The following is a 23,894-nucleotide window of genomic DNA, read 5'->3' on the forward strand; positions in this document are numbered from 1 at the left end:
CAGCTCATCGCGGCTCCTGCTCGTCACAGCCGCAGGTACTTTTGCCTCTGGCTAACGCACGCTCCAGACAGCGGACACCCTGCCTCGTTCCAGCTCCCGCTTGCTACAGTTCTGGCTCACTGAAGCCCCAGCTCCGCACTGAAGCTCCGGCTGATTTCAGCTGCTTCTCCTTACAAGCTCCAGCTATGTGCAACGGCCTGGGCTTTCCATAAGGTTGTATATCAACTGCTGTCAAAACCGGAGCATTAGGATTAAACATCAGAGTTACACGCCGTATAAATATGCGTTAGTTTGGGAGATTAATTACTTAACAACTACTCTGAGCAGCGCAGAAAGAAGAGCTGCACTCAAAGAGGGCACGTGGGGTCTGAAAAGCGCCTTTCCCCCCACAGACCATCGCAGATGTTGAGTTTGGCCTGCTGCGTGCCGGCCTCCCGAACTTCAGCGTCCGACACAACCAGACCCCCATCTCCGGGGAGGGTCCACGCGCCCTGCCCACCCCCTGCTTCCCCCCGCAGCTCCCCACACCCTCCCACCCGCCTGCCAAACCAGCTCCCGCTTTTGGCCCCCACACTGGCTGACTCGGGGCCCATTTGGGAGCCAAAAAACCCGGCTGCCGAGCCTGTTCTCAAGGCCCAAAAACGCAGGGCCGGACCTCTGTTTCTGGGCCCAAAGCCGCGCAGCAGCTTGGTCTGTTTCCGAGCCCCAAAATCAGCCAGGCGAGCCTGTTGTCAAGCCCCAGGAACAGAAAACTTGTTCTCCATTTCTGACCCTGCAGCGCCCACGGGCGACGCCGAGCGTAGCCACCCCACAGCCCTGCACCCCCGGGGCCCCACGCGCAGTTTTGGGGAGTGCTCGGGACCGGCGGAGGGCCTGGCCCCACGCCTCTGCGGGGCAGCCCCAGCACAGGCAGGGCGTCGCTTCATGATTGCCGTTTCAGGCTTTATTTCCCCGCCATCACCGGCACGGCCAGGCCCCCACCCCAAACCCCCGAGCCGAAGCACCCCCGCAGGTAGCCGGGCCCAGCCACCCGGAAAACAAGAAAACCAAAGAGGCAACAAGACAGAGAACATGGGGAAAGGCAAGGAGACGGACACAGAAACAGAGAGAGCACGAGAGGGATAGGGAGCAGGACAGAGAGATGGAGCAAGAAAGGAAAAAGGGACGGGAGGCAGAACCAAGGGAAAGAGACACAAGGACGGGGAGCAGGACAAAGGGACGGAAGAGAAAAAAAAAATAGCGACGGGCTGCAGGACAGAGATGAAGGGATTAAATAGACACAGGGAGCACGACAGAAGGACAGAGAGAGACAAAAGGGACAAAGAGCAGGCCAGCATTGGAGGGGAAAAAACCAACTGCGATGGGCAGTGGGAGAGAGATACGGAAAAAGAAAAAAATACTGAGGAACAGAAAAAAGAAAGAAGAGACAGCTAGCTGGACAGGGGGACACAGAAAGGACGGGAGAGGGAATGGGGCAGAGAGAGACAGACAGAAAAGGTAGCAAAAGAAAGCAAGGCAGAGGGACAGCAAGGCGGGGCGGGGGGGAAGCGACAGGGGTCTGGACAGAGATGGAGAAATAAGCAGCAGGGACAGAGGAAAAGAGACAGAAAGAGGGACAGGGAACATGGCAGAGAAGGACAAATCAGGACAGCGGCAGGACGGAGATAAAAAACTGGGACGGTCCTCAGGACAGAGAGGAATACAAATACGAGCAGGGAGCGGGACAAAGGGATACAGCGAGAAACGACGGGACAGGAAGCAAGACAGAGCGACAGACAAGAACAATGACAACGAGAGAGAGAGAGAAAGACAGAGACCGTGAGAAGCACAGGGGGTTGGGGAATTTAGAAAGAGAGGTATCAGGAGCCCTGCAGAGAGAGGGAGGGAGGGTGAATAAAAAAGGGGCAGGAAGCAGCACAAAGGGTCAGAGAGAGTAAGAGATGAACAGGAAGGAGGACGGGGACAGTGAGATCCAGAACGACCAAAATAAACAGCAACAGCGAGCAAGACAAAGGGATAGAGAAAGAGAAAGTAGGAAGAAAAGAGATAGGAAGGCAGGGACACAGAGCGGCACGTACAGGCGCAGAGAGGAAAAGAACGCCAGGGAACAGGCCAGAGAAATTGGGAGGCAGGGGAAGAGGCGGATGCAGATCAGGACAAGGAGATGGAAAAGGAAAAAACAGCGATTGGCTGCAGGACAAAGACAAGGTGGGGGGTGGGGGGGAATAGGGAGAGGGAGCAGGACAAGAACGCAGAGAGAAAAAGAAAAGGGGGCAGTCGAACGAGAGAGAAAGGGGGAGAGGAAGAGGGAGCAGGACAAGACAACAGACAGAAAAGAAGAGGTACAGGGAAGCAAAAAAAAAAAACCAAACTCAACCCCAAACATCACAGCAGCACGGGAAAGAATGGGAAAAATTAAAAAAACAGGGACAGGGAACCAGACAGATAGCAATAGAGAAAGGAAAAAAGTTGCGATGGACTACAGGGCAGAGTGGGAGGAATTAAGGAATCCGGACAGAAAGAGATGAAGAAAGACGTCCCAAAGATCCCGTCTCCGCAGGGAAGCCACAATTCCAGGAGGCGCTCTCTCTCACAAGGATATGGAGACAGGCAAGCGACGGAGCCGCACATCCCTCCGCATCGCTCCCCCGCCCCGTCCCGTCGCTCCCTCCCCTCCCGCTCCGAACGGCCGCGCCTCCGGAGCGCCCCCCCCCTTCCCCTTCCCCTTCCCCTCCTGCCCAGACCAGCCCTCCCCGCTCCCCGCTGCACGCCCCCCCACAGCCCCCGCCCTCCCGCCAGCGCGCCCGGGCTCGGCCCAGGGACGCCCAAAGACCCCTCCGAGGCAGCCCTCGCTGCCCGCTCCCCTCCGGACGCACCGCAGCCGGCGGCAGACCTCCCGACATCCGCGGCCTCCCCGGCGCCCCTGGCCCTCCGCGCCGGGCGGCCCCGACCCTCACCCGCTGTCAGCGAGAAGAAAGCAGGCTTCGCGGCGCGCCCGGCTCTGCTCCCGGGAGCAGCGGGAGGAGAGAGGCCGCTCCGCCGGGGCCGGGGCCGGGACCGCGCCGGGCCCGGCCGTCCGTCTTCCCGCCCGGGGCTGCGCCGGCCGCCGCACTTCCGGCGCGTCTTGCGTCATCGCGCTGCGCCGCAGAGAGGGCCCGGCCGCCGTCATGGTGCAGCTCGGTGAGTGAGTGAGTGCGCGCGGGGGCGGCCCGCCGGCCCCGGCCCCGGCCCCGGTCCCTCACCGCCTCGCGCTCTCTTCGCAGGCAGCCGCCTCCTGAAGAGCTACCGCGGCGGGCACGTCGTGATCCGCTTCGCTCTCGGAGGCTGCGCCAACCGGCCCTTCTTCCGCATCGTGGCAGCGCACAGCCGCCGCGCCCGCGACGGGAAGTACCTGGAGCAGCTGGGCTGCCTCGACCCGCTGCCCAACGCCCACGGCGAGAGGGTGGCGGGGCTCAACCTGGAGCGGCTGCGCCACTGGCTGGGCTGCGGCGCGCAGCTCTCCCGGCCCGCGGAGAAGCTCCTGGGTAGGCCTGGGGCGGGCGTCCGGGAGCGGGGCGCCGGGGCGGGGAGCCCCGGACGGCTCGCCGCGGCTCACCGGCGGCGTCTCCTTGCAGGTCTGGCGGGGTTTCTGCCGCTCCACCCCATGACGGTGACCGGCGCCGAGAGGCTGCGGCGGCGGCGGCGAGCGCAGGAGGCTGCCGCGGACGGCTCGCCCGGGCCCGGTGACGCACCCTGAGAGAGTCCCCAGCCGAGGGGCGGCCCAGGACGACGCCGGCCCGGCCCGAGGATGCGCCCTGCCTGGTCAGCGCACCTGTCCGCATTAAAGTGTCGTTTGCACGCTCCACACTGTGCATGTGCTGCTCTCTCCGGACTCGGCTCTGAAAAGGTTACTACCGTTGCTGCCAGATTTGGTGCAGCAAATACAAAAGCGGTTCTCCTATGACGATGTAGGTGCCGGACCATTCCAGGAGGCATATATGGCTTTTCCTAAAGGCACGTGATTACCTCTGGTGTATCGCTTTCCGCAGCAATGGCATGAGTACTGCCAGCTTCCGTTTGCCTGCTGCGCTCGAGAAGTGTTTTGGCTCCTGGCGCCGATTTACTGTAACAGGGCTGGCCCGTGGTCCAGGAGAGGCCTGGTGCAGACAAATGCAAATGGGACTGCAGCTGCGTTTCTGTTTAGTTTGTCCAGAGAGGGTCTGGGCCTACTTGTTCATTTACAAGCAGAAGGGAATGATTTCAGTCTCGGGTAAAGAGGGAGTGGGGTTTGCATGAAGTGAGGCGAGAGCCTTCATCATGTATTTGACCCTATCCCGAGAAGCAAGAAACCCACTGAAGTCTCTCTCCTACCTTAGGTACGCCTCTCGCTTTTGGGGAGTTCCTTTAGCACAACTCTTACACGACTCTACAAAGGTCAGGCAAAGACAAGTTTTCACTTTTACATCCCAGTAAGGCCTGTACTGTAACCTCCCCGATAGAGGAAGAATAGACAAAACACTCTTAAGAAAGGGGCTGGCTTGCTTTTAACAGAATCACAATACTGAGCATGGGTGGTTTTATTTCTGATTACAGGTGAAAGATCAGATGATTAAAAACCGATTCGTTGAAGTGGATGAGGCTGTGAAAGGTGGTGTTGCTTTTCTAATCCTCCCCCCTTCTTCCATGTATTTGATATGTTCAGAGTCACATTTTATATAAAATGGTGGCTGTACTCTGGTACAGGGTTTCTAGGAAGTTCCTCTCTAGCTTACTCTAGATTTCCTTGCTTCAAAGGTAAAGGTTTGCATCTGCACTGTTCTTCCGATCATAATCTAAAGGTACCAGACAGCTCTCCCTTTCTGGAGCTTTCTGCTTCGAACACAAGAAGGTAGTCTGTAAGGTTTCTTTTGAGACAGTTTCGTGGAGGCCTGGCTTTTTTGCCTATTAAAAAAAACCCAAACTACTTTACTTTGTTATTAAATGAAGCATCCCATAATCATACATGAGGCAGTAAAGCAGTTGCTTTCACGTCCCTTTGAATACGGAAGTGCTACAGGGGTGCTCTGTAATGCAATAGGGTGAGTGGCTGTTAGCATCAGACACTACTGTTGCAAGACACAGTAAGAGCACCAGGTAAATGAAGGAAGTAATAAGAGAAGAGTCTGGCAGTGGTGAGGTTGTGCTTTCTGCAGTGGCTCCTCTCAGCTTTTCTCTTGCCCAGCCTCTTGTCTTAAGTCCCCTGCTAAGGCACCTGCTACACTGAGAAACAACATGCAACTGATCGGAGACTTACAGAAAACTGTGTTTCTCCTCACCTAACTCCTTCCTTGTCTGTGCAAGCAGTGGGCCTGTTTCTTTTTGTGGACGAAACAAGTAACTCAGGGTTCCTAAATTGCTGCACGTGGATCAGAAGAATAGTTTGTGCAACAATGCACAGCCTCTAGGCCACAGTAAACCCAGCTTGCCATAGAAACAGTGGATTTTTCTGTGCAGATGCAGAGTACTGTGCACCAGTACAGGACAGCCCCAGCTTTAAAAAAGAAAAGAAAAAAAAAAGCATACCAAGCTTATAAAGCGTAATTCTCAAATAGCTGCTGTGATGCTGTCAGCGGGTGAAGGCTGCAAACAAATTACAGAGCAATTCCAGTGTCTTGCAAAGGGCGAGAGTGCAGTGCTGGAAAAAGGGTATGGCTGAGGCCTCTGGAGTTTGCTAGAGAAAACCAGTAGCAGTTAGCTATGACCACTGAATGCAACTTTGGCTTTCAGCTGAACCTGCCTTTCAAGAGATTAGTTGATACTTTTCTTCAGAGCCATGATGACCTGTCGCTTAAGGGGGCTGTACGTGGTAACGTAACATACAGGGATCCAAGTTCAAGGGTGTATGTGTTGCTGTAGACACTGCACTACATACTTTCTCTAGAGCAAGGGCTAGGGCAAAAGGAGCAAGAATTTTCCTTTTCTTGGTAGGAAGCAGCTATTAAACTCATTCAGCTATATTGTCACCTTCCCCTATTTCCCCTGAAAGTTGTGTGGGCTAAACAAAACAGCTGCATACAAGGAGTGAGCATAAGCCAGAAGCAGAGTATCATCAGGCTGACGCACAGCAAAAACTAGGCTTGAAGAAAGCTGCAAGTGAAGCTTGAATCTCTAGCATAGTAATTCTTCATAGCATTTGATAGCAATACGGTTAAATTCCTCATTGTTTAAGTAGCTCTCGTAAGCTTGGTTAGCACCATACTCACACAAACCAAAATCTTCATTTCTGCTCTGATGCTGTGATTTCCTCTGCTGGCCGTTCTGTTGGCTATTGCAACAAAATTTGTTATCCTTTGTTCAAGAAAGCTATCGCTGGATCCTAGAAAAAGCAAAAACAAAACAAAACAAACAAAAAAAGCTTACATACAGCTTATATATGCAGCAAATACTGCATCATCCCCATTGTAGACTGCTCCTCAGTCTGCAGACTGCTACTCTGTGCATATTTCGCATTTGAATTCATCTGATTAACATTACTTCATTGCCTGCTTTGTTCCTGCTCCTGAAATACTTCTGTGTTCCATACACCAGGCAAGCTGATGAAGCAGTCTCCCCTTTACTTACTGTTAACTATTAGTGCTCTTTGGGTATTGGACGATGCTGTTGCCTTTGAGATCTAAAGTAAAACTCCTTGGGTAGCACTGTGGGAGGGGTTTTTAGGCAGCAAGCTGCACACACCAAAAATTGTCATTATTTCATGCATTTACCATTTCTGCACAGGATATACAAGAGAGAGCGAGCGCACATTGGCAAGGTTTTTAACATGAAGAACTCCTTGTACAGTGTAGAACGCTGTCTTCCCAGAACTTTCAAACCCGTTAGGCGACAGCATGGACAGCAATACCGAGGAATCTAAGGATTCTATTAAAAGACCACTAGTCTGTCCCGGCGCTGCTGCCCTACAGCTTTTGCTGTTGTCTTGGGTGTTGCAGCCTGCAATTTGCCACCCTAAATGCAGGCCCACTTTCACTAGCACCTTCCCTTCCACTCACCCTGCTACAGAAGCGGCAGCCTGGGGCAGAGGAACAGCAATGGAAAGTTGCTGCAGCCAAATGAATCATTATGTCTTAACAACCAGAGGTATGGAAAATGTCAATTTAGATAAATTAAACAGATGCTGGAGATCTCCCTTGGCATTTCAGCTCCAGCAGTCATAGAATTCTCAAGATGTTTATTGTACTTAATGCAATCCATTGGGTGGTGTTATGGTAATGGCATCTAAAAGTCTCTCGCTAAGGCTGTCATCCAGTCTGAGGGAGGGAGAACATACAGTAAGAAAGCCACCTTTCACCTGAAGACAAATTCTTTTTTTAATAAAGTGCATCTCCTGTAGAGTACCAGATGACTAACTACTCGTCAGTAGAAAAATCAATTGTCTAGACAACTCTTTTCAAGCAGCTCCCAATATAGCTTTTCTTTTTTTATATATATACAGTCATGCAATTTTATTTGATTCTTGAGAAGACTTATTTTCTTCATTCAAGTATACAGCAAACGTTCCAAACTCATTAGGTTGTCTTTTTTGAGAGACATGGCAGAGGTCAAGTGAACTGCAGGCACACGCTGAAATGGTTACAGCTAGCTTAATTATAAACGTGAGACAAGTGATTAGGTGCTTTCTCCGTCCCTCTCCCCATTTTCCCTACTTCCGTTCATCTGTTATAAATACATTTATGAACATCCACAAATAATTGCCATCAAGCAACCTTTAATGATAAGGACTTAATCAAAATTAACCTTTAGGCACTGCTGAAGAGATTCAACTACAGCACGGCATAAAATCACTTTCCTGCCTAAACTCATGCATCTTACTTCTAAACAGCAGCTTGCAGATTTAGAATATTTGAAGGGTTTGGATTCCAAAAGATAAACATCACTTTGCAGCTCACAGTTCAACAGTGACCACATACAGTAATTTCTGTAAAACACAAAATGTATGACAGGAAGAGAATAAGCAAGTAAGCCGTGCCTCTTCTTTAAGTTAGTTTCTATGGATTTGGTGCGACTTCCAACTCTGCATGATGGTGGCAGGCTCTGGGTTTTTTCCAGACACCACCAGTATTGCTCAAAGCCCCAAATTAACATACATTGCTGTTGACTTAAAAGTACTATGTATGTAAACACTACATAAATACATATGCAAAACAAAGTCCATATCCTGTAAAATAGAAAATGTGATATATATTCTATTGGGCAATGCATACAGGCATAGCAGTAGTTTTATAACTATATAAATGTATTTCATCAGGTTATTTACATATGGAAGCAGAGACAAACATTACCATCAAATACATTGATTTCATCAATTCTGTGAATCTGCTGAAGATCCTCGCTTGCAACAAAATGATCTGCAACTCCAGCTACCTAGGAAAGTAAAGTGCTCATGATCCATTTAGTGCAATAATGCTGGCTACAAAACTTAAGAGGAGAAAACATTTTAAGAACTAGTACCGCATTAGCTAGTGGGACCAAAAAAAAAAAAAAAAAAGAAAAATCATTTTTTTAGTTTAAAAGTTCGATAAGGAAGAGAAATTAAGGTTACACAGCAGACCAACAAGAAAAGAAAAATTCTCCAAAGTCAAGTCTTTAGATTGTCAGAAATCGGAAGTGCCAAATGTACAGTTTCTCAGGCTATTTTGTTCCAGCTTCATCCTGAACATTCTTGGAGACAGCTGTCCCATAATCCAGGAAACGGCATGTCACAGATACTCCTGCAGATATGACACTATGTAAGCCCAAACAAAGAAAAGAAAGATGAACAGACTCATCAATCTGACAGTCCTTTACCTCCGAGTGCTTAACTTCAGCATTCCTCCATTTAAGTAAATACTGAGTAGCATGAAACTTGCTTCTCAAATAAAAAAAAGTAATACTCAGGGATGGATGATAAAAACAAGAGGTTCTTACAAGCTGTGCATTATGCTTTCAGCACTGGGGTATAGTAAGCCACAACAGCTAAAGATTGCACAAGTTATTTCATCTTGGCATCACAGATCAAGCACCAGAACAAACTTAGGTGAACAGTCAAGTACAACTCATTTAAAAGGAGTGACCCTCCAGAGAAAACCCTTCTTCTGCACCCAAAGACAAGGTGAAGCAAAAATAACCTCCAGAGGGATGCCATGCACAGCACACGTAAACACCAAAATGCCCCATCAGCCTTGGTAAACCTTGGCTGTCTACCCAAATACAGAGGCAGGCTGACAGGGATCCTAGAAACAGTTTTATTTCTGTTTTTGTCTTTGCTCTCAAGACTTAAAAGACTCCCGGGCTTAAATGGAACTTATATGAGACCTCACACACTTACCACCTTCCAAAATCAGAATAATTAAGAATTCTCACAGATAATGTAACCCAAAGCCCTTTTACTAGTTTCAGTGAGAGATGGAAGATGCAGCTCTAGCTGACAAGTACTTAATCACTGATCCCATGCAGATTTTAAAATGTCACAAGGTACAACTGAATGAAAAACAAGGATGATGGCTTCCACACAAATTATTTTTCTTACATTCTCAACTTTGAGAGTGAGCTTCTACCCAAAGGAAGTTGACGCAAAAAGACCCTACTCCCCAACGGTGGCTTATGGACAACTGCCTGTCCTCCTGCTAAGTCATCACAAGCCCTTGTAGTCTTAGTTAAAAGTCTAACGTGGAAGCAAATATGCACATATTGGCAACCACCACCGTGGACCACAGCCAGAACCTACAGAGCAGGGTTTGCAAGCCAGGCCACTGCGGTTTCACCCCACAGTGGCTTCTTGGAGCAGTTCTGCTGGCGGGAGCTCTGCGCACCCAGGAGCCTAGCTGTGGCACTTGACAGAGTAGTTACGCCACCTGAGCAAGACCAGTCACTCTCTGCCTTTCCCAAGTTTTGAAAAGCACCCATCCAGAGCCAGGCCTACCACAGGCAGAGGCCAGGACCCGCAGGTTGGCCCCACCGCTCCCCGAGGCCTCGCGGGAGTCACCACTGCCCTCGGCAACTGAGGACCAGGCTGCTCCGCCTGGCTGCGAGATGGCACCTTCTGCCCATGAAGCCAGCGGAGCGCCGCAGCCCCAGCGCTCCGGCAGCGGCAGTGCCTGCAGCAGCGTGTGCAGCCCCGCAGCTCGCTGCCGCCCAAGAGATAGTGGTCACCCTGCCCGGGCACCAGGCTTCCGGGTCCCCTGCCTCAGGCCGGACAACACCACTCGTCCCGCCGGGAACAACCAACGGCACCGCGGGGCAGCTGGAGGGAACGGCCCCGCGCTGACACCACCGCTTCCCGTCGCTGCGGCCCTAGGGGCACAGATGGGCCTTTGCCGCCTCATGGGAAGGATGAGCGGTGCCAGGTGCCGCCAACTCGCCCCTCGGCTCCTGCGGGCAGGGGAAAGCTCGGCGAAGCCAGCGCAGACCTTCTCGCCATTTGCCAGGCCCACTGCTGCCGTCCCGGGGGCGCACGAGCCCACCGCGCCACGATGGGGAGGCTGAGGGCGACGCAATGAGGCAGCGGAGGCTGTGGCGGCTTCTCCCATTTATTCGTTCCGCGCGCGGGGCAAAAGTGGGCGCTGCTCCTCGGCGGGCGGCAGCTCCTCGGTGAGCGGCGACTCGTAGGTGACGCAGAGGGAAGAGAAGAGACAGCCCAGGAAGGATACCAGGCTGGCGAAGTACATGGCGCCGCTGGCGCTGCCCACAGCCGCCGTCAGCGGCCCCATGGCCAGAGCCACGAGGATCTGTGCCAGGAAGTACTGGCAGCTCAGCAGGGAGATGTCAACGCCCATCCCACGCCGTGTGCCCTCCGCCTGCGAGCCTACGAACTGTAGGGGACACAGCACACAGCGTAAGGGGGGCGCAGCGGAAGCCCCTCTCCCCTCCCCAGCCTGGGGCTCACCTCGCAGCTCTGGTAGTAATCGCAGAGCAGGGAGTAGGGCAGCGTGCAGAGCGTGGCGAAGAGGATGCCATAGGTAGCACAGAGTGACAGCACTACATAGACGTTTCTGGAGAGCGTGGCCAGCCCTGTGCCCAGCCCGAAGGCCAAATATGCCACAAAGTACAGTGTCCGTGTGCTGAACCGCTCCTCCAGCTTCTCCAGTGCAGCTGCAAGACAACGGCATGGCATTTGGGGTGAACCGCGGCCCTCCCCGACGCTAGCCCATCATTCGACCCAAGGGGTGCACCTTCAGGCCCCACAGCCCAGCTTTTAGGCAGCCACATCTCAGCAGCAACCGTTACACCTTTGACTAACTGGTGGCTCACACGTGAATGCCAAGGACCCCCCTTCCAAACCCCACTGCCACGACGCAGCCTTGCTGCCCTACCTGTGTGGAGGACACGGCAGTGCTGAAGGCTGGCAGTGCCCCTGTCCCAGAGGGGTAAATGGGAATTGTTGCGGGGGGAGGGGGGGTGGCAGGGGGAGGGCGGACGCACGACACACACAACAAGGTGCTGGCGTGGTGCATGATACCGGGGCATTCTGCTGGGGGCACACAGGCACTGAGGGCTGCTGCGCCAGAACTGTGCCTACGGTGGCTGCGTGTATTTCTGGATTCAACGTACATTGAAAATGCCACTTGTGAAAGGAACTATGTACTAACAGAGATGTGTTTTCACTGGACTGCTGACCTCATCTGCTGTCAGTGCAGGCCAAGCTAACTAGCAGAGATAATACGGTGAAAAAGAACACTCTGCTTCAGCACTCCTGCCATGTGGTAGGCTACGTGCAACATAAATGGTGGACTACTTGTTGCAGAAACACCGCTTAAAGAATGGGTGCATCTTTCTCACAGCAGTGGTTAAGATGGCTGTACTAAGTACCTGAATAGAAAGCAGCACTGAATGCATAGATGCACATTCCCCAGCAGCCCATGGTGACCCCAGCGTTGTACTTCTGATACTCATCTGAGTTGTGAGGCGCTTTCGGATTCCCTTGAAACACTACTTCTCCCATGAAGTCCGTATAGAAGAGTAACATCCCCTCAAACGAAAGCCATCCTGAAAGAAGCCAGAAGTAGCCCATTAGGATTGCAGAGTATCTGTTTCCCCTTGTCAGCTTAGGGGATGCTATTAGCTATATTGCAAATTGCAACTGAAGACAGGTTGTGCAACATGAGTATTACATAACGTTCAGCCACATTTATCTGAGACTGCCATTCCCTGTGCATTATGCTACCATGTTTGTCAAAGACATTCAGGATTTTAAAGACCAACACTTATCCTTTGAATGCCTAAGTGGAATCCTAGAGGCTGACTGCAGGCCACAGAATACTGGTATAGCAAGACAGAAAAATAGATTACAGCAGTCTGAGCTGCCTTCAGGTTTTGACAGGACACAATGCTCAGTTTCACAGTGTGTCTCATGACATTGTCATTTCAGGTTGCTGTTGTCCTCCCACATAGAACTGGAAGGAGTGCTTCTTATGTCATGGTTGCAGTCTCTAGAGCGCCTCCAACGCAGTTAAAAACTCCTACTCACAAACCAACATCAGGGCCACTGATGCAGGCAATCTCTTAATTCCTTTCACAGCCAATGAGTATTAACTACCTGTTACCTTCTGACCAATTTTGTGTAAACTGGATTGCTTGCAAGCCCTTCCTAACCATCAGTCACGCACTGGTAAGAGTAAAGGTAACAGTGCAGTGGTTACGGGCACTCCTGCAGTGTCGCGTTCCGCGCCTGTTCTGGGACCCCCTATACACATGCTGTCAAAGGGAGGAAAGTGAACACCGGTCTCAGGTGTGAGCAGGGAAATACAACTAATCTCGTCTTTCTGCTCAGTAATGCCAGTTTCAGAGCACTAAAAAAAAAAAAAAAAAAAAAAGAAGGTCGATAGTTTCAAGTTCTCGGTTCAGTGGAGTTTGTCATTCTGTTGTAAATATTCCATTTAACAGATGCGATGATTTAGGCCGTTGTTATTCCCTCTCAAGGAATGTAGGCTTTACTGTTTTGTTGGGTTTTTGGGTTTTTTTTCCTTTCTCAGTGTTCTAAGAAACTAAATACCAGAAAGTACCTTATTGGTGAGTGTACACGGAACAAATCATGTCCCCTCTAGTTAGCAGCTATTGCAGCAATAGATAAAATATTTAAAAACATTCACCCGAGGTAGACTTTACGCTGAAAGCAAGACAGCACTTTCTGAATACCTAGGAAGTGGTTGATGCAGAGGTTACGAAGAGCCTTGGGCATCTGGCAGATGGTCGAACAAAGAAGTTTCACGGAGAGTGGTTGCTCAGAGGTGTCACCTGATCCGTTCAGCTCGCTCTCATACTTAACACCATTCAGCAAGATATTAGCAACCTGCACCATAAGAACTCCCAGGTCAACAAACACAGTAAGAAAAACCTAAACATTCTTTGAGCAAACCTATGCAGTATTACACCCCTATCTGACCACCTGAAAGTTAAACTCTGCTGCTGCAGTATGTTAACTTGGAGATTAAGAACAGCGTATTTAGCTAAGCTGTAAGTTCAGCCTTTGAACAAGTGTTAAATGGCAGCACTGCGCTGCAGCTTTCAGTATACTTGAAACAGTACTCTTCACTTTTCTAGGGTATTTGGCAACCACATCCAGATGCTAGCGTAGGGAAGGCATAAATTCCACTGCATTTAATAGGAGCTGTACCCACATTCAGGTGGATTTGGTTCCTGAAGTTTTAAAGACATCGAGGAAGAAGAGGCCGGTTTAAATTGAAACACATTCTCACTGCCTGCTAACCTTGGTGCTCAATCTTTATGTGCACAGCATGTAAAATTCTGGCCCTGATGAAGTGTCCTCTCACAAACTGGGTCAAAGTACAGCAACAGCAACAAACAAACAAAACAAAACAAAGCAAACAAACAAAAAACCCACCACTACCACCACCCCCCAAAAAAACCAAACCAAAAAACAACAGGACAGTTTACCTCATCCCGGATCATAAAAAAATGGGCCAGCATACAGAGGTCTCAGACATTCCAAGTTATCATCAACAGTGGGAGGTCAGATCAGAGTCTTATCCCTGGGTAAGGGAAACCTCACCTCCCTGATGGAACCAGATGTAATGACTGCCATAAGGAGAAGCTCATGGGAGAATCCTATCCCTGGCCCTATCTTGCGGGTATTTCTGTGGAAAGGGAAGATACAGGCTCAATAAAAATGTGTCTTTTTTCTGCTCTCATGTGGTAGGTCCCTGGGTGGTGAAGCAGGGCTAAAAATACTGACCTAACTTTCACACGTGGCCCGCTGAGAGCGGAATGCTCCCATTTCTGCCATCTTAACAAAGACAGTTGACAGACTGCCAGTCATAATTCACATCCTACCCACTATTTTACCAATAAAGTCATAGCAGGTATGCTGTTCCCATAATGACTTTTATGAGCAAACTATCATGAGCATTCTTTAATAATGAATTTGTGCACCACACATTTAAAAATATATGAAGAGATTAAATGAATGCTCAGGTTTACATGGTCATATCATTGATTTTCTGCCCTTACCTGTTGGCTGAAGGTTACATTTCTTCTTCTGCTATTTTCTGGACAGTGTCCTGTTACGATATCTGGAATGGCCAAGGTCTGAGGTCTTTTCAGGATCCCTGATGACCGTGGCTTTGTCGCATCCAGTGAGCCCACTCTTAGCACCTCGCCATCAGGCCCCGGCGTTAGGCTGCTCTCCCCTTGCTCCAGAACTCCATTTTCTCCTTGGTAACAGCCATCAGGCACCCGAGGAAAGCTGACACTGACAGGCTGCCTGGGCAAGCTAGCTGGAAGTGCTAAGTAGCTGTTGTGCCCGCCTGTAAAACAGTCTATAAGCACGCTGTCAATATTTGAAGTCCCAAATGATGACGCAAACTCATTAATTCCCGTCAAGGAATTGTCTCTGCTGACAAAACTGCCATATTTGGGCGTGAGTGGGCTGAGGGGGGAAACTGGACTCGTAAAACTTGCATATAAGTGAGCTGAGTTATGAGAAGCAAAGTTTTCATTTACACCCTCCTCAAAGAAGAAAGGTGGAGAAGGAGGGAGAGGAAGACTTGGACTCTTCATCACCTTTTTCTTCCTGCTAAAGGACCTTAAGGGTCTTTCTGGAATGCTAATTAGAGTCAGCACAGTAGTGACAGTCAGTATAACTGAGGTGAAGACATAGATGACGCGAAGTTGCCCTCCCACAGCTTTTCCAAAACTGGTTTTATCCCAGTGTATTCCTCCAACAACATAACCAAAGCCACCTCCAAGACCTGGTGGAAAAACAGAGCTGAGATTATCTTCCCTAGCCAATCCTGGAAGTCAGTAACAGCACAGCACCATTTGTCTAATCATTTGTGAGTAGAATCCGACGTGTTACTTCTGTTCTACTACTCAACCCCTCTTCAATTCAAATGCAGTAATAAACAGTTATCCGTGCCACAAGGACAGTTTGGATGTACAAACACAGTACAGAAAGAGGGAGAAGGTCAGTGCTGTAAAAGTGATGATACAAAAAATTAAAAATGGTAGTTCTTTCTCTGCCAAGAACAAACCACTTTACCTTCAGCTATTTCAGTCCGTAAAAGAGAAGTGTCCACCAGCCTCGTGGCAAGGCTCTGCAATCAGTCAGCTAAGACTGTCTTCCTGAAAGTAAGTGAAAATCCATTTTCCTCACTCAGTTAGAGGAACACAGATATAACTGCGTCCAAGACAGACCGAATCACTTCGGAAGCGTAGCAAGCTCATTACTCAGCAACACATTGACAGCGTACAAAACTGCCACTGCATTACTACCAAATGAACACAGAAGTTCTGAGGGCACCGGATACCTCTCTCACTCCATTCACGTGGTGAAAGCCTTACAACACTGTCCTTTCTTTCTTACGAACGCATTCAAGACTGTGAAAGAGTCTCCTGATGGAGAGGAAAACTAGACTAGGGCAGTACAGCAATTGAAGATGACAGCAGTGAGGGATCATAGCGCCCAGTATGCGCTTTCCCCTCCAGCAGAGTGACTAAAAAAAGGCATTTTCCACACCTGCAGGAAGCCAAACCTCCTCCCTCGAGGGATAATTTTGTTTCCATAGGTGTTATAAGTGACGTGAGGGACCTTCAGATGAACAACCCTGGACTGCATCTTGTTTGACTTTTGGTAGTTACAAAAGCCTTCTGCAGAAAGCAGAAGTTTGTTTTCAAAGTTAATTAGTGCTACTCTCCAGGTATTTGGTTATTACGCTTATACAGGAAAAGACCAGCGATTTACACTTGGCTTTCTCACAGCAGGGCTTGTTTACTTAGGGTTCACATCACCCAGGAAGCACCAAGAAAGCATACCTGCTAACAAAGCGTGGATGTTGAGGCCCCTGTCTTGATCCACTGGACTGCATACATCCATCATGTAGGCATGACTGGGATTGTCTGCTGAATCTGCACTGAAGTCCATGAGGACAACACCACAGACCGTAAGAATGATTCCCCATTTGTGGTTATTCGCAGTGTCAGACAAGGCAGTCCCTATATCTTTGCCATTCAGCATAAGCGAGAGCCCAAGCAACGCTCCTGGGAATAAAACCAAATCAAAATCAATCAATCGACTGCTTGTAAGCAAAAAAACCTGCATCACTCCATGGTCTAAAAGCACTGTACTAACTGCACAGCCTTGTGGCAAGCACTATTGCTCTTGTTCAGACCACCACAGTCTGGGGAATGAACGTGGCTTATTGGATATACATAATCCCTTTCCGCTGTTCAAGCTTACAAATGTCTGGAGTTGTTGTTGACCAAAGAAAAACATTCTTGACCCTCAAAACACCATCTCTTCAGACTCTGGCAAGAGAAGCTTTTACGCGTGGATCTCTGGCTGCCAAAGCATCACCTCGGCGCCACTCACCACCTTCTTCAGACCCACAATACCCAACACTTCTGAGGCATTTTGTTCAGCCTAGTGACACAGGGGATGTCACAGAAGAGAGATGTGCAGTGTTTCTACTTTACAAGTGTTATGCCCATAGTTTCTAAAAGACACACCTACTGCTAAGACCAGAATGAAAGGTCTTCTCCTCCCGAATCTTGATGTGCATCTGTCACTCCAGGCCCCCAGCAAAGGCTGCAGCAAAAACCCTAGAAAAAAGGAATCACCAATAAGTAGCATTTTTCTACAAGCCTGTTTCACAGGGGACTTAAAATAGGTAGCTTAAAAGGCAGGACACCATAGCATAGCGATATCCCCAGTTGGTACTAGTCACCCAGGTGCACACACAGTGTGCTGCCTGGCATTTCCCAGGTCAGGGACTGAATAATGTAATGTGCCGCTGCTCACTGTCACGGCGGTTCACTCTGCATCATTAATACCGCAGAATTTGACATCAGGTGGAGAGTAAAAGTACAACAGTTATATGTTCTAAAGGACTCTGTTCCTTACGAGCTATTTCATTTACCTCATCTTAGATGGGAGATCCCCTGCAAAATTAGCTTGGAAGACAGCAGGAAGCAAGCATGCAAGTTGGAAAGGTGCCTGTATTACCCTGGGCCAGCCTGTGAGTAGGGGCCTATCTACTCTCTTCTTCTGAATCACATCCCACGAGTACAAGAACAGGCAGAACAAAAGTTTCCAAGCGGTAATAGCCCATCCTATGGTTCTTCCCATAGTAATGGATATGCCCCCAGCCCTGCCTCCGTGCTAAGGCAAGTAATCCAATGCCCGCGACAGTAGTGGTCGACAGTCTTTCATCATTGGAACACCTTGTTTGTTTCAGAAAGTTAAACAGGAAAAGGCAATCCCACTCTGCTTTTTTCACACACCCTTGGGAACTGTCTCTGTATGCTTTTTTTCATAGGGCCATAAATGGATACACTGATCCTCTTTTGCTAGTTTTTATATATAGGAACAGAGTAACCAAAGCTTACCCTTGCACAAGATATAAGAGGTTGAGAAGCTGTTAAAAGAACAGACCTTTTGATCACACCGGGCCCATTTCAGGCAAAACATAGCAAGAGTTATTCTCCATTCAGTTGTCTACAATTATGGCTAGGGCTTCTTAAGCTCGAGAGCACACAGAATCTAATTATGAACAGCTAAGGTAGAGAAAATAAAAACATATAAACCCCGTGTAGTGGAAGAAACAAGAGAGAAGAAATAGCGTAAAGAACAGTTACCTAATATAGGGCTGATGAACCACACCATTCCATACAGTTGGTCTGGAAGCCCCATCTGAAGCAGCACAGGGGTAACATAGGCTGTTTCCATGGCATAGCTGAACTCAAGCCCAAAGAGAATGCACCCATTAAACAGGAGTTCTAGGAAAGACCTCTGAGGCTGGAGATCCCCAAAGTCAATCAAATCAATAGGACATGGAGTATTTGGCGGTGGCGGCGGTGAAGGGCGGATGTGTTTTCTCCTTTTTGGGTGTCTCTTGAAGTTGTTAGCCCTGTGACTTATGTGCTGTGTGACCGATCCAGAATAGCCTGGAACTTGTGACCTCCAGATTTCCTGAGAAGCCACACTTGGCAAGAGTGCAGCATCGCTGACAGGGGTTGTTGCAGATGGCGGAATCATCACGGGTAGGCGTCTGGAAGAAAAATAGCTCAGAATAAAATGGTTGAGTAAGAAAAACTTCGCTTAATTTCACTTACTGAAGTCCGAGCCATTTCTCAACATGTCACATACTGAGTGCAGCCTTTGTATTACTTATAACCTTTTCTCTCCACCTCTTGACACGAGGCGTATACGTCTTATGGGCACGTCTCCTCTATCTTTGCACAAACGAGACACCAGAGATGCTATCTTGCTTACCTAGACATTGCCTACCATCATCGGGGATTAAGATTGTGTCATGGTTTCACCCCAGCCAGCAACTAAGCACCACGCAGCCGCTCACTCACTCCCCCCACCCAGTGGGATGGGGGAGAGAATCAGAGGGAAAAAGGTAGAACTTGTGCGTTCAGATAAGAACAGTTTAATAGAAGAGAAAGGAAGAAAATAATAATAATAACAACAATAATAAAATGACAATAATAATGAAAAGATTGGAATATACAAAACAAGTGATGCACAATGCAATTGCTCACCACTCACCAACCGATGCCCAGTTAGTTCCCGAGCAGCGATTCCCCTCGGGCCAACTCCCCCCAGCTTATATACTGGGCATGACGTCACATGGTATGGAATACCCCTTTGGCCAGTTTGGGTCAGCTGTCCTGGCTATGTCCCCTCCCAACTTCTTGTGCCCCTCCAGCCTTCTCGCTGGCTGGGCACGAGAAGCTGAGAAACCTTTGATTTAGTATAAACACTACTTAGCACCAACTGAAAACATCAGTGTGTTATCCACATTCTTCTCATACTGAATCCAAGACATAACACTATATCAGCTACTAGAAAGAAAATTAACTCTATCCCAGCTAAAACCAGAACAGATTGAAATATTTAAAACAATTAGCAGTCAGACATGTCACACTTCCCAGGAGTTCCCATAACAGCGGTGGTTTTACATTTATCTGCAATTCACTTGAGCTAAATTAAGATGAATCGAGACCTCAGTCTAAGTTTACAATAAAGCAAAGATGTGGCTTGGCTGCAGATCCAGGCCCCTGCTGCAATGTGAAATCACCTTTCAGTACTGATCCTACCATTCCTGCTGCCTGTGCTGAGGCCAAGACTTAATGCAAAACTTTTTTTCGCAATGACTGAGTTTGGTTTTCTTCCTATTTATATACCTGAACTCAGCAGAGACGTTCTGTTGCAAGGACAGGGTCTGATTCTCTGCTTCTTGCTGGTTCTATTTCTGTAAGACTTTACCGGAGCACCCAAAGAAAGTGTTTTTGAAGTTCAGACTACACAAGCTGAACACTTGGATGAGGTCAGCTGACAAGAAACACATTTGGAACCAGAAGCTGATATCATTTTTCAGTGCAGGAACTGAAGTTTCAAACTAATTCCTGAGAAGAAGATACATACCCCACAAGCCACTCTCAGCACTGCTACTCCTCTCTCAAGAGATGAATGCCATTAAAGTGCTGAACAGCCTCCTTGGGTCTCATCAGAATCACTCCTGCAGCCAAAGCACGCATACTGTGGTGGGCAAAACAGCCAAATGGGTTCCAAAATAGCATCTCAGGATAGATGTCGACAGATCTGCTGAATTAACGAACCACATGTGATTTCTTGCCTCTTGTTGCCAGAAATGGAAACAGCTCGTAAGTGAAGTCTGACCTTTTCTTTATGCTTTCTTGCCCACGGACCAAAGGCTGCTGCTGCACAAGGATGGCTCCACATCACCCCACACCTCTTCAGGAAAACCCCCACAGCTGCACACTAGTAAGCAAAAGAAATCTCTTACTTTTTTTGTTCACAGTTGCCTGAGGAAAAGACTCCCACCTGTTCTGCTCCTTTGGCTGTACAGAACTCCCACAAATCTCCCATGTTCTGCTACTTTCTCTGGCACATTTCACGCACCAGTCTTTCTTCCTGTAGCTTTTAGTCTACGCAGCACCATTCTTCCCTGCATATCCCCAACCATTATCAAAAGCAGAACTCCGCAAACCCATGTTTACCATCACGTTGACGCAACGGTTGTTAAGCATGGTGGGATGATGCCCTAGACAGAACGATCCCCAGCTTCACGCAAGCATCCAGAGGCATCGCACAAAGCAAAATTGAACGCCAAGCACCTCACAGAAGACTGCAGTTGGCGTAACTTGACTGTGTTTGGGGCCTGAGGGAGAGGAGGAAGGGTGGGAAAGAACAGACATCTACTGAGGCATTGCTAACATTGTACCCTGGGTTTCCTCAAGATTGCTCCTCTTCAGACCAAGATGCATACCACGTTAAGAGAGAAGAACAAGCAATTCATAATTGTAACTACACTCCTTGACCGACAACCCCCATCTCACAAGGCACCAAGAGCAAGCTGCATTTTCTTGGGAAAGCTCATTAGACACAATGTCACCTAGATAGACCAACAGAAGGAGAAGCGTATGGAGACTTTGTGAAGATGCCCGCACCGGTGTTCCCCTTAACGCTGTTTTAACAAATTACTGAAAACTTCTTATGACCCATGTCTTCATAAGGAAAGTACTTACTTTGCAGGAGTACCTTTAACAGCCTTCAGATCAAAGTAACGCCCTAAAGATGACAATTTCTTAAAAAATTAGGAGACAGATACCAGAAAAAAAATATAATGAAAACCCAGTCAGATTTTCAACGGATGCTCTAACGACCCTTTCAGAGACATGACAATACAGCTGTGCTTAGCACTCCCCTTCACCACCGATACACCTTGCCATTTGTACCCAGGGTGTTGATCTCACTCTATTAATCTATTAGTTTAATTTCGTCCTAGGTCCTCCTTCATCTTCCTGCTCTGTAATGTGCCTTGCAAAGAGATCGTATCGGGAGTTGTAAGTAGCAACATTTTAGTGACAGAAAGAAAGAACCCCTCTGCGTGGCTCAAAAGTTCAGGTGGTGATCTGCCACCACTTGGAACTAAAGGCTGTTATTGACAGCATGTCACTGGTCCAGCAGAAAGTCTGCGCAGAACTGTGAGCTGAGCCCATACTCCTCATCACCCACTTTCCTCAACTTACGAATCGTTCACCAGAGGACATCTTCAAAAGACTTAAGCCTGTCCTCAGGTGAATCGACCCTACGATCGCAAGAGGTTCAAAGCCAGGAACCTCTCCTTCAGCGTGCAAAACAACGACGTGGCCGTTAAGCTTTCACTATCAGTAGCCATTTGTGATTTTTGGCACTCGACTTTTGTCATACCAACAACTGCGCATCTCAAACCGCAGGGCCCTGGCGATGCCGCCTCTGCCGCCTGCAATCTGCACAGTCAAACCCGCAGCCAACGCGCGTGGCGGGCAGGGACCGGCCGTCACCGTTCCTCCGGGGCACCTCTGCGCCGAAAATGAGTTTTTCCTTCTTCGCCAGAACCCGGTCCCGGTTTCGCTGCGGCGGGTACCGAGGCCTCCGAGCTGAACCACAGACATCAGCGTCGCAGGGGAAGGCCGACCCCGAGCCGGCGCTAGGGCCGCGGCCTCCCGAACGCCCGGGTCAGCCGAGAACGACCCGCACCGCCTGCGCTGCGCAACCGCCCCGGGCCCGGGCCCACCGTCCGCCCCGAACGGGAGGCGCGCCCGGAGCCGCCAGCGCGCACCGACACTCTTCCCCCCCTCCCTCCCCCGCCGGCCTTACCTCCAGCGGCGCCCGGCCCGGCCCGGCCCGGCCCCGCCCCGCACTGCGCCGTGCGCGGTGACGCCACCCCAGCCCCGGTGACGTCGTCCCGCGCGGCGGCCGCCCGCGATTCGCCGGCGGAAGCGGCCGCCCCCCGCGCCGCCGCCGTCGCGCGAACGCGCAAGCGTGCTCCGCCCGCGCGGGCCGGGGCCGGTGCTGCCGTGCGGGACGAGCCCTCCCGGCCGAGGCAGGGGTCAGCGGGGAGCCGGCTAAGAGAGAGGTCAAGCGCTCTCCGTCCGGGCTACCCGCCGCCGCCCCGCTGCCTCCTTGCGAGCAGCGCCCGCTTTGTGTCGCGATACTCGCCCCCGACAGGCGCGAGCTGCCCTACTCTGCATTGGCACTGGAATCGCAGGGGAGGCGGGTCGCGGTAGGAAGATTTCTAGGTGGTTTTTGGCAGGCCCGTAGAGCAGATGCCGTAGATGACGCTGCACTTTTCTAATCAACAGTAGCGCTCAGTCTTCCCCTTCCCTGCGTAAGGCGCTCTGGCAATTTTGTTTTACAGCGCCGTATTTTGTGCTCATGATCCAAATTTCCTCATGACTTGCTAAGAAAGATGTCATCATGTAGTGCGGTCTGCTCTGTGTGTTTTTAAAAAACTTCAAACTCGGGCATTAAGGATGCTTAATTTTATCTCCAGAGGTTACTGTAACACCGCATGAATCCTTAGTATGTATTAGTATTTAGCTCTTGTAGAATTTATTGGAGCAGAACGATGGCTTCCTTCTCACGGTAGGAATAGAAGGTATTGTGCCATTTGTCTGTAGAAAACTAGCTCTCATTTACGTGGTAGGTGTGGTGCAAGAACAACATCTGAAAAAGATGCCAAAGAGCACTCTCCGAGGCAGGTGGGGTTCAGCTAGTGCACAAGTTCATATAAAGCACAACAAGAAATTGCAAGAAATCAGGGTAATCTTGCAGCACTCAAGGACAGGTGCAAGAGACCACTGAACATTGTTATCACCATGGATTCCCTGTCACCTGATCTGTGGTGTTCAATTTTTTTATGTCAGTTTGGCCGTTATATGGGTCAAGTATCATTCATCAGTGTTTATGTAATCCAAGAGCAGTGTAAAGGACCTATTTACAACACTAAGGGTTATTCGCTCACAGCACGACGACATTCACAGGGCAGAAGGGGGTTTGTACTGGTCTAAATGAAAAGTGGGACTGGGTTCCTTACCTATCCTCACAAATGTTCTTCCTCAAAACCACATCCCAACCAGCACGTCAACAGTCACAGCAAAACTCTTCCCTTTACTGCTTTCTAAGACAGGGCCCTGTGTAAGCACGTTGTTCCCAAACTGACCGCAAGATACATGCCTAATTCTGCCAGACCAGGTAAAAGTGAGCATGAAACTTGTCAAGCACCGGCACTGTTGCTCTCAGCTATTTGATCCAAGTTCACCTTTTCACCTCCTCCTTTGCCCATGTCAAAATGCTCATGCAGATAAACACAGATGGGAGAGTCAGCCTGACGTCACGGACATCTTTGAGTAATGGAATCATCCTAAAATACACCTATTTGCCCCAAACAACACGTGTTCTTTTGCTGCCACGCCAGACACTGTTGCAGGCTTCTACCGAAGATGCTGCAGGTTCCTCATCTGACATACGTTCTATCCCCAGTCCTTCTGGCAGAGTTGAGGCAATTTTGGTACCGAGATGTCCCTCGCCTGTCTGTGCTGAGCTTTTCCTTTCAGCTCCCCAGATATGGGACTTCCAGAGCCTATGTCAA

The 23,894-nt window shown here is 49.5% G+C and overlaps 2 protein-coding genes across 7 annotated transcripts; one reads left to right on the forward strand and one right to left on the reverse strand.

The window, feature by feature from the left end:
* The first annotated feature begins 3,050 nt into the window (after positions 1-3,050).
* MRPS16 (mitochondrial ribosomal protein S16) lies at positions 3,051-3,778 on the forward strand. The gene is made up of 3 exons (XM_052792528.1): positions 3,051-3,180; positions 3,264-3,524; positions 3,615-3,778. Exons 1-3 carry the CDS (start codon positions 3,168-3,170, stop codon positions 3,734-3,736), a joined length of 396 nt encoding a protein of 131 aa, XP_052648488.1. The 5' UTR covers positions 3,051-3,167; the 3' UTR covers positions 3,737-3,778.
* Positions 3,779-4,517: 739 nt separating this feature from the next.
* SLC45A1 (solute carrier family 45 member 1) lies at positions 4,518-22,224 on the reverse strand. Of its 6 annotated transcripts, XR_008235977.1 has the most exons (11): positions 20,138-21,674; positions 19,883-20,059; positions 18,085-18,497; positions 16,957-17,049; positions 16,264-16,488; positions 14,461-15,200; positions 13,129-13,282; positions 11,803-11,979; positions 10,880-11,085; positions 6,222-6,334; positions 4,518-4,920 (listed from the first exon to the last, which is right to left on the reverse strand). XR_008235977.1 is itself a non-coding variant. In XM_052792524.1 (10 exons), exons 3-10 carry the CDS (start codon positions 18,482-18,484, stop codon positions 6,302-6,304), a joined length of 2,028 nt encoding a protein of 675 aa, XP_052648484.1. In that variant the 5' UTR covers positions 18,485-18,497; positions 19,883-20,059; positions 20,138-21,674; the 3' UTR covers positions 4,518-6,301. The 6 variants fall into 6 exon arrangements, 5 of the variants coding, with proteins under 5 accessions (XP_052648484.1, XP_052648481.1, XP_052648480.1 ...); XM_052792524.1 differs by having other exon boundaries at positions 4,518-6,334; XM_052792521.1 differs by lacking the exons at positions 4,518-4,920; positions 6,222-6,334 and adding an exon at positions 7,707-10,805 and having other exon boundaries at positions 19,883-19,976; positions 20,138-21,672.
* Positions 22,225-23,894: the final 1,670 nt, after the last annotated feature.

The sequence above is a fragment of the Harpia harpyja genome, chromosome 7 (assembly GCF_026419915.1).
Source record: "Harpia harpyja isolate bHarHar1 chromosome 7, bHarHar1 primary haplotype, whole genome shotgun sequence".
NCBI lineage: Eukaryota > Metazoa > Chordata > Aves > Accipitriformes > Accipitridae > Harpia > Harpia harpyja.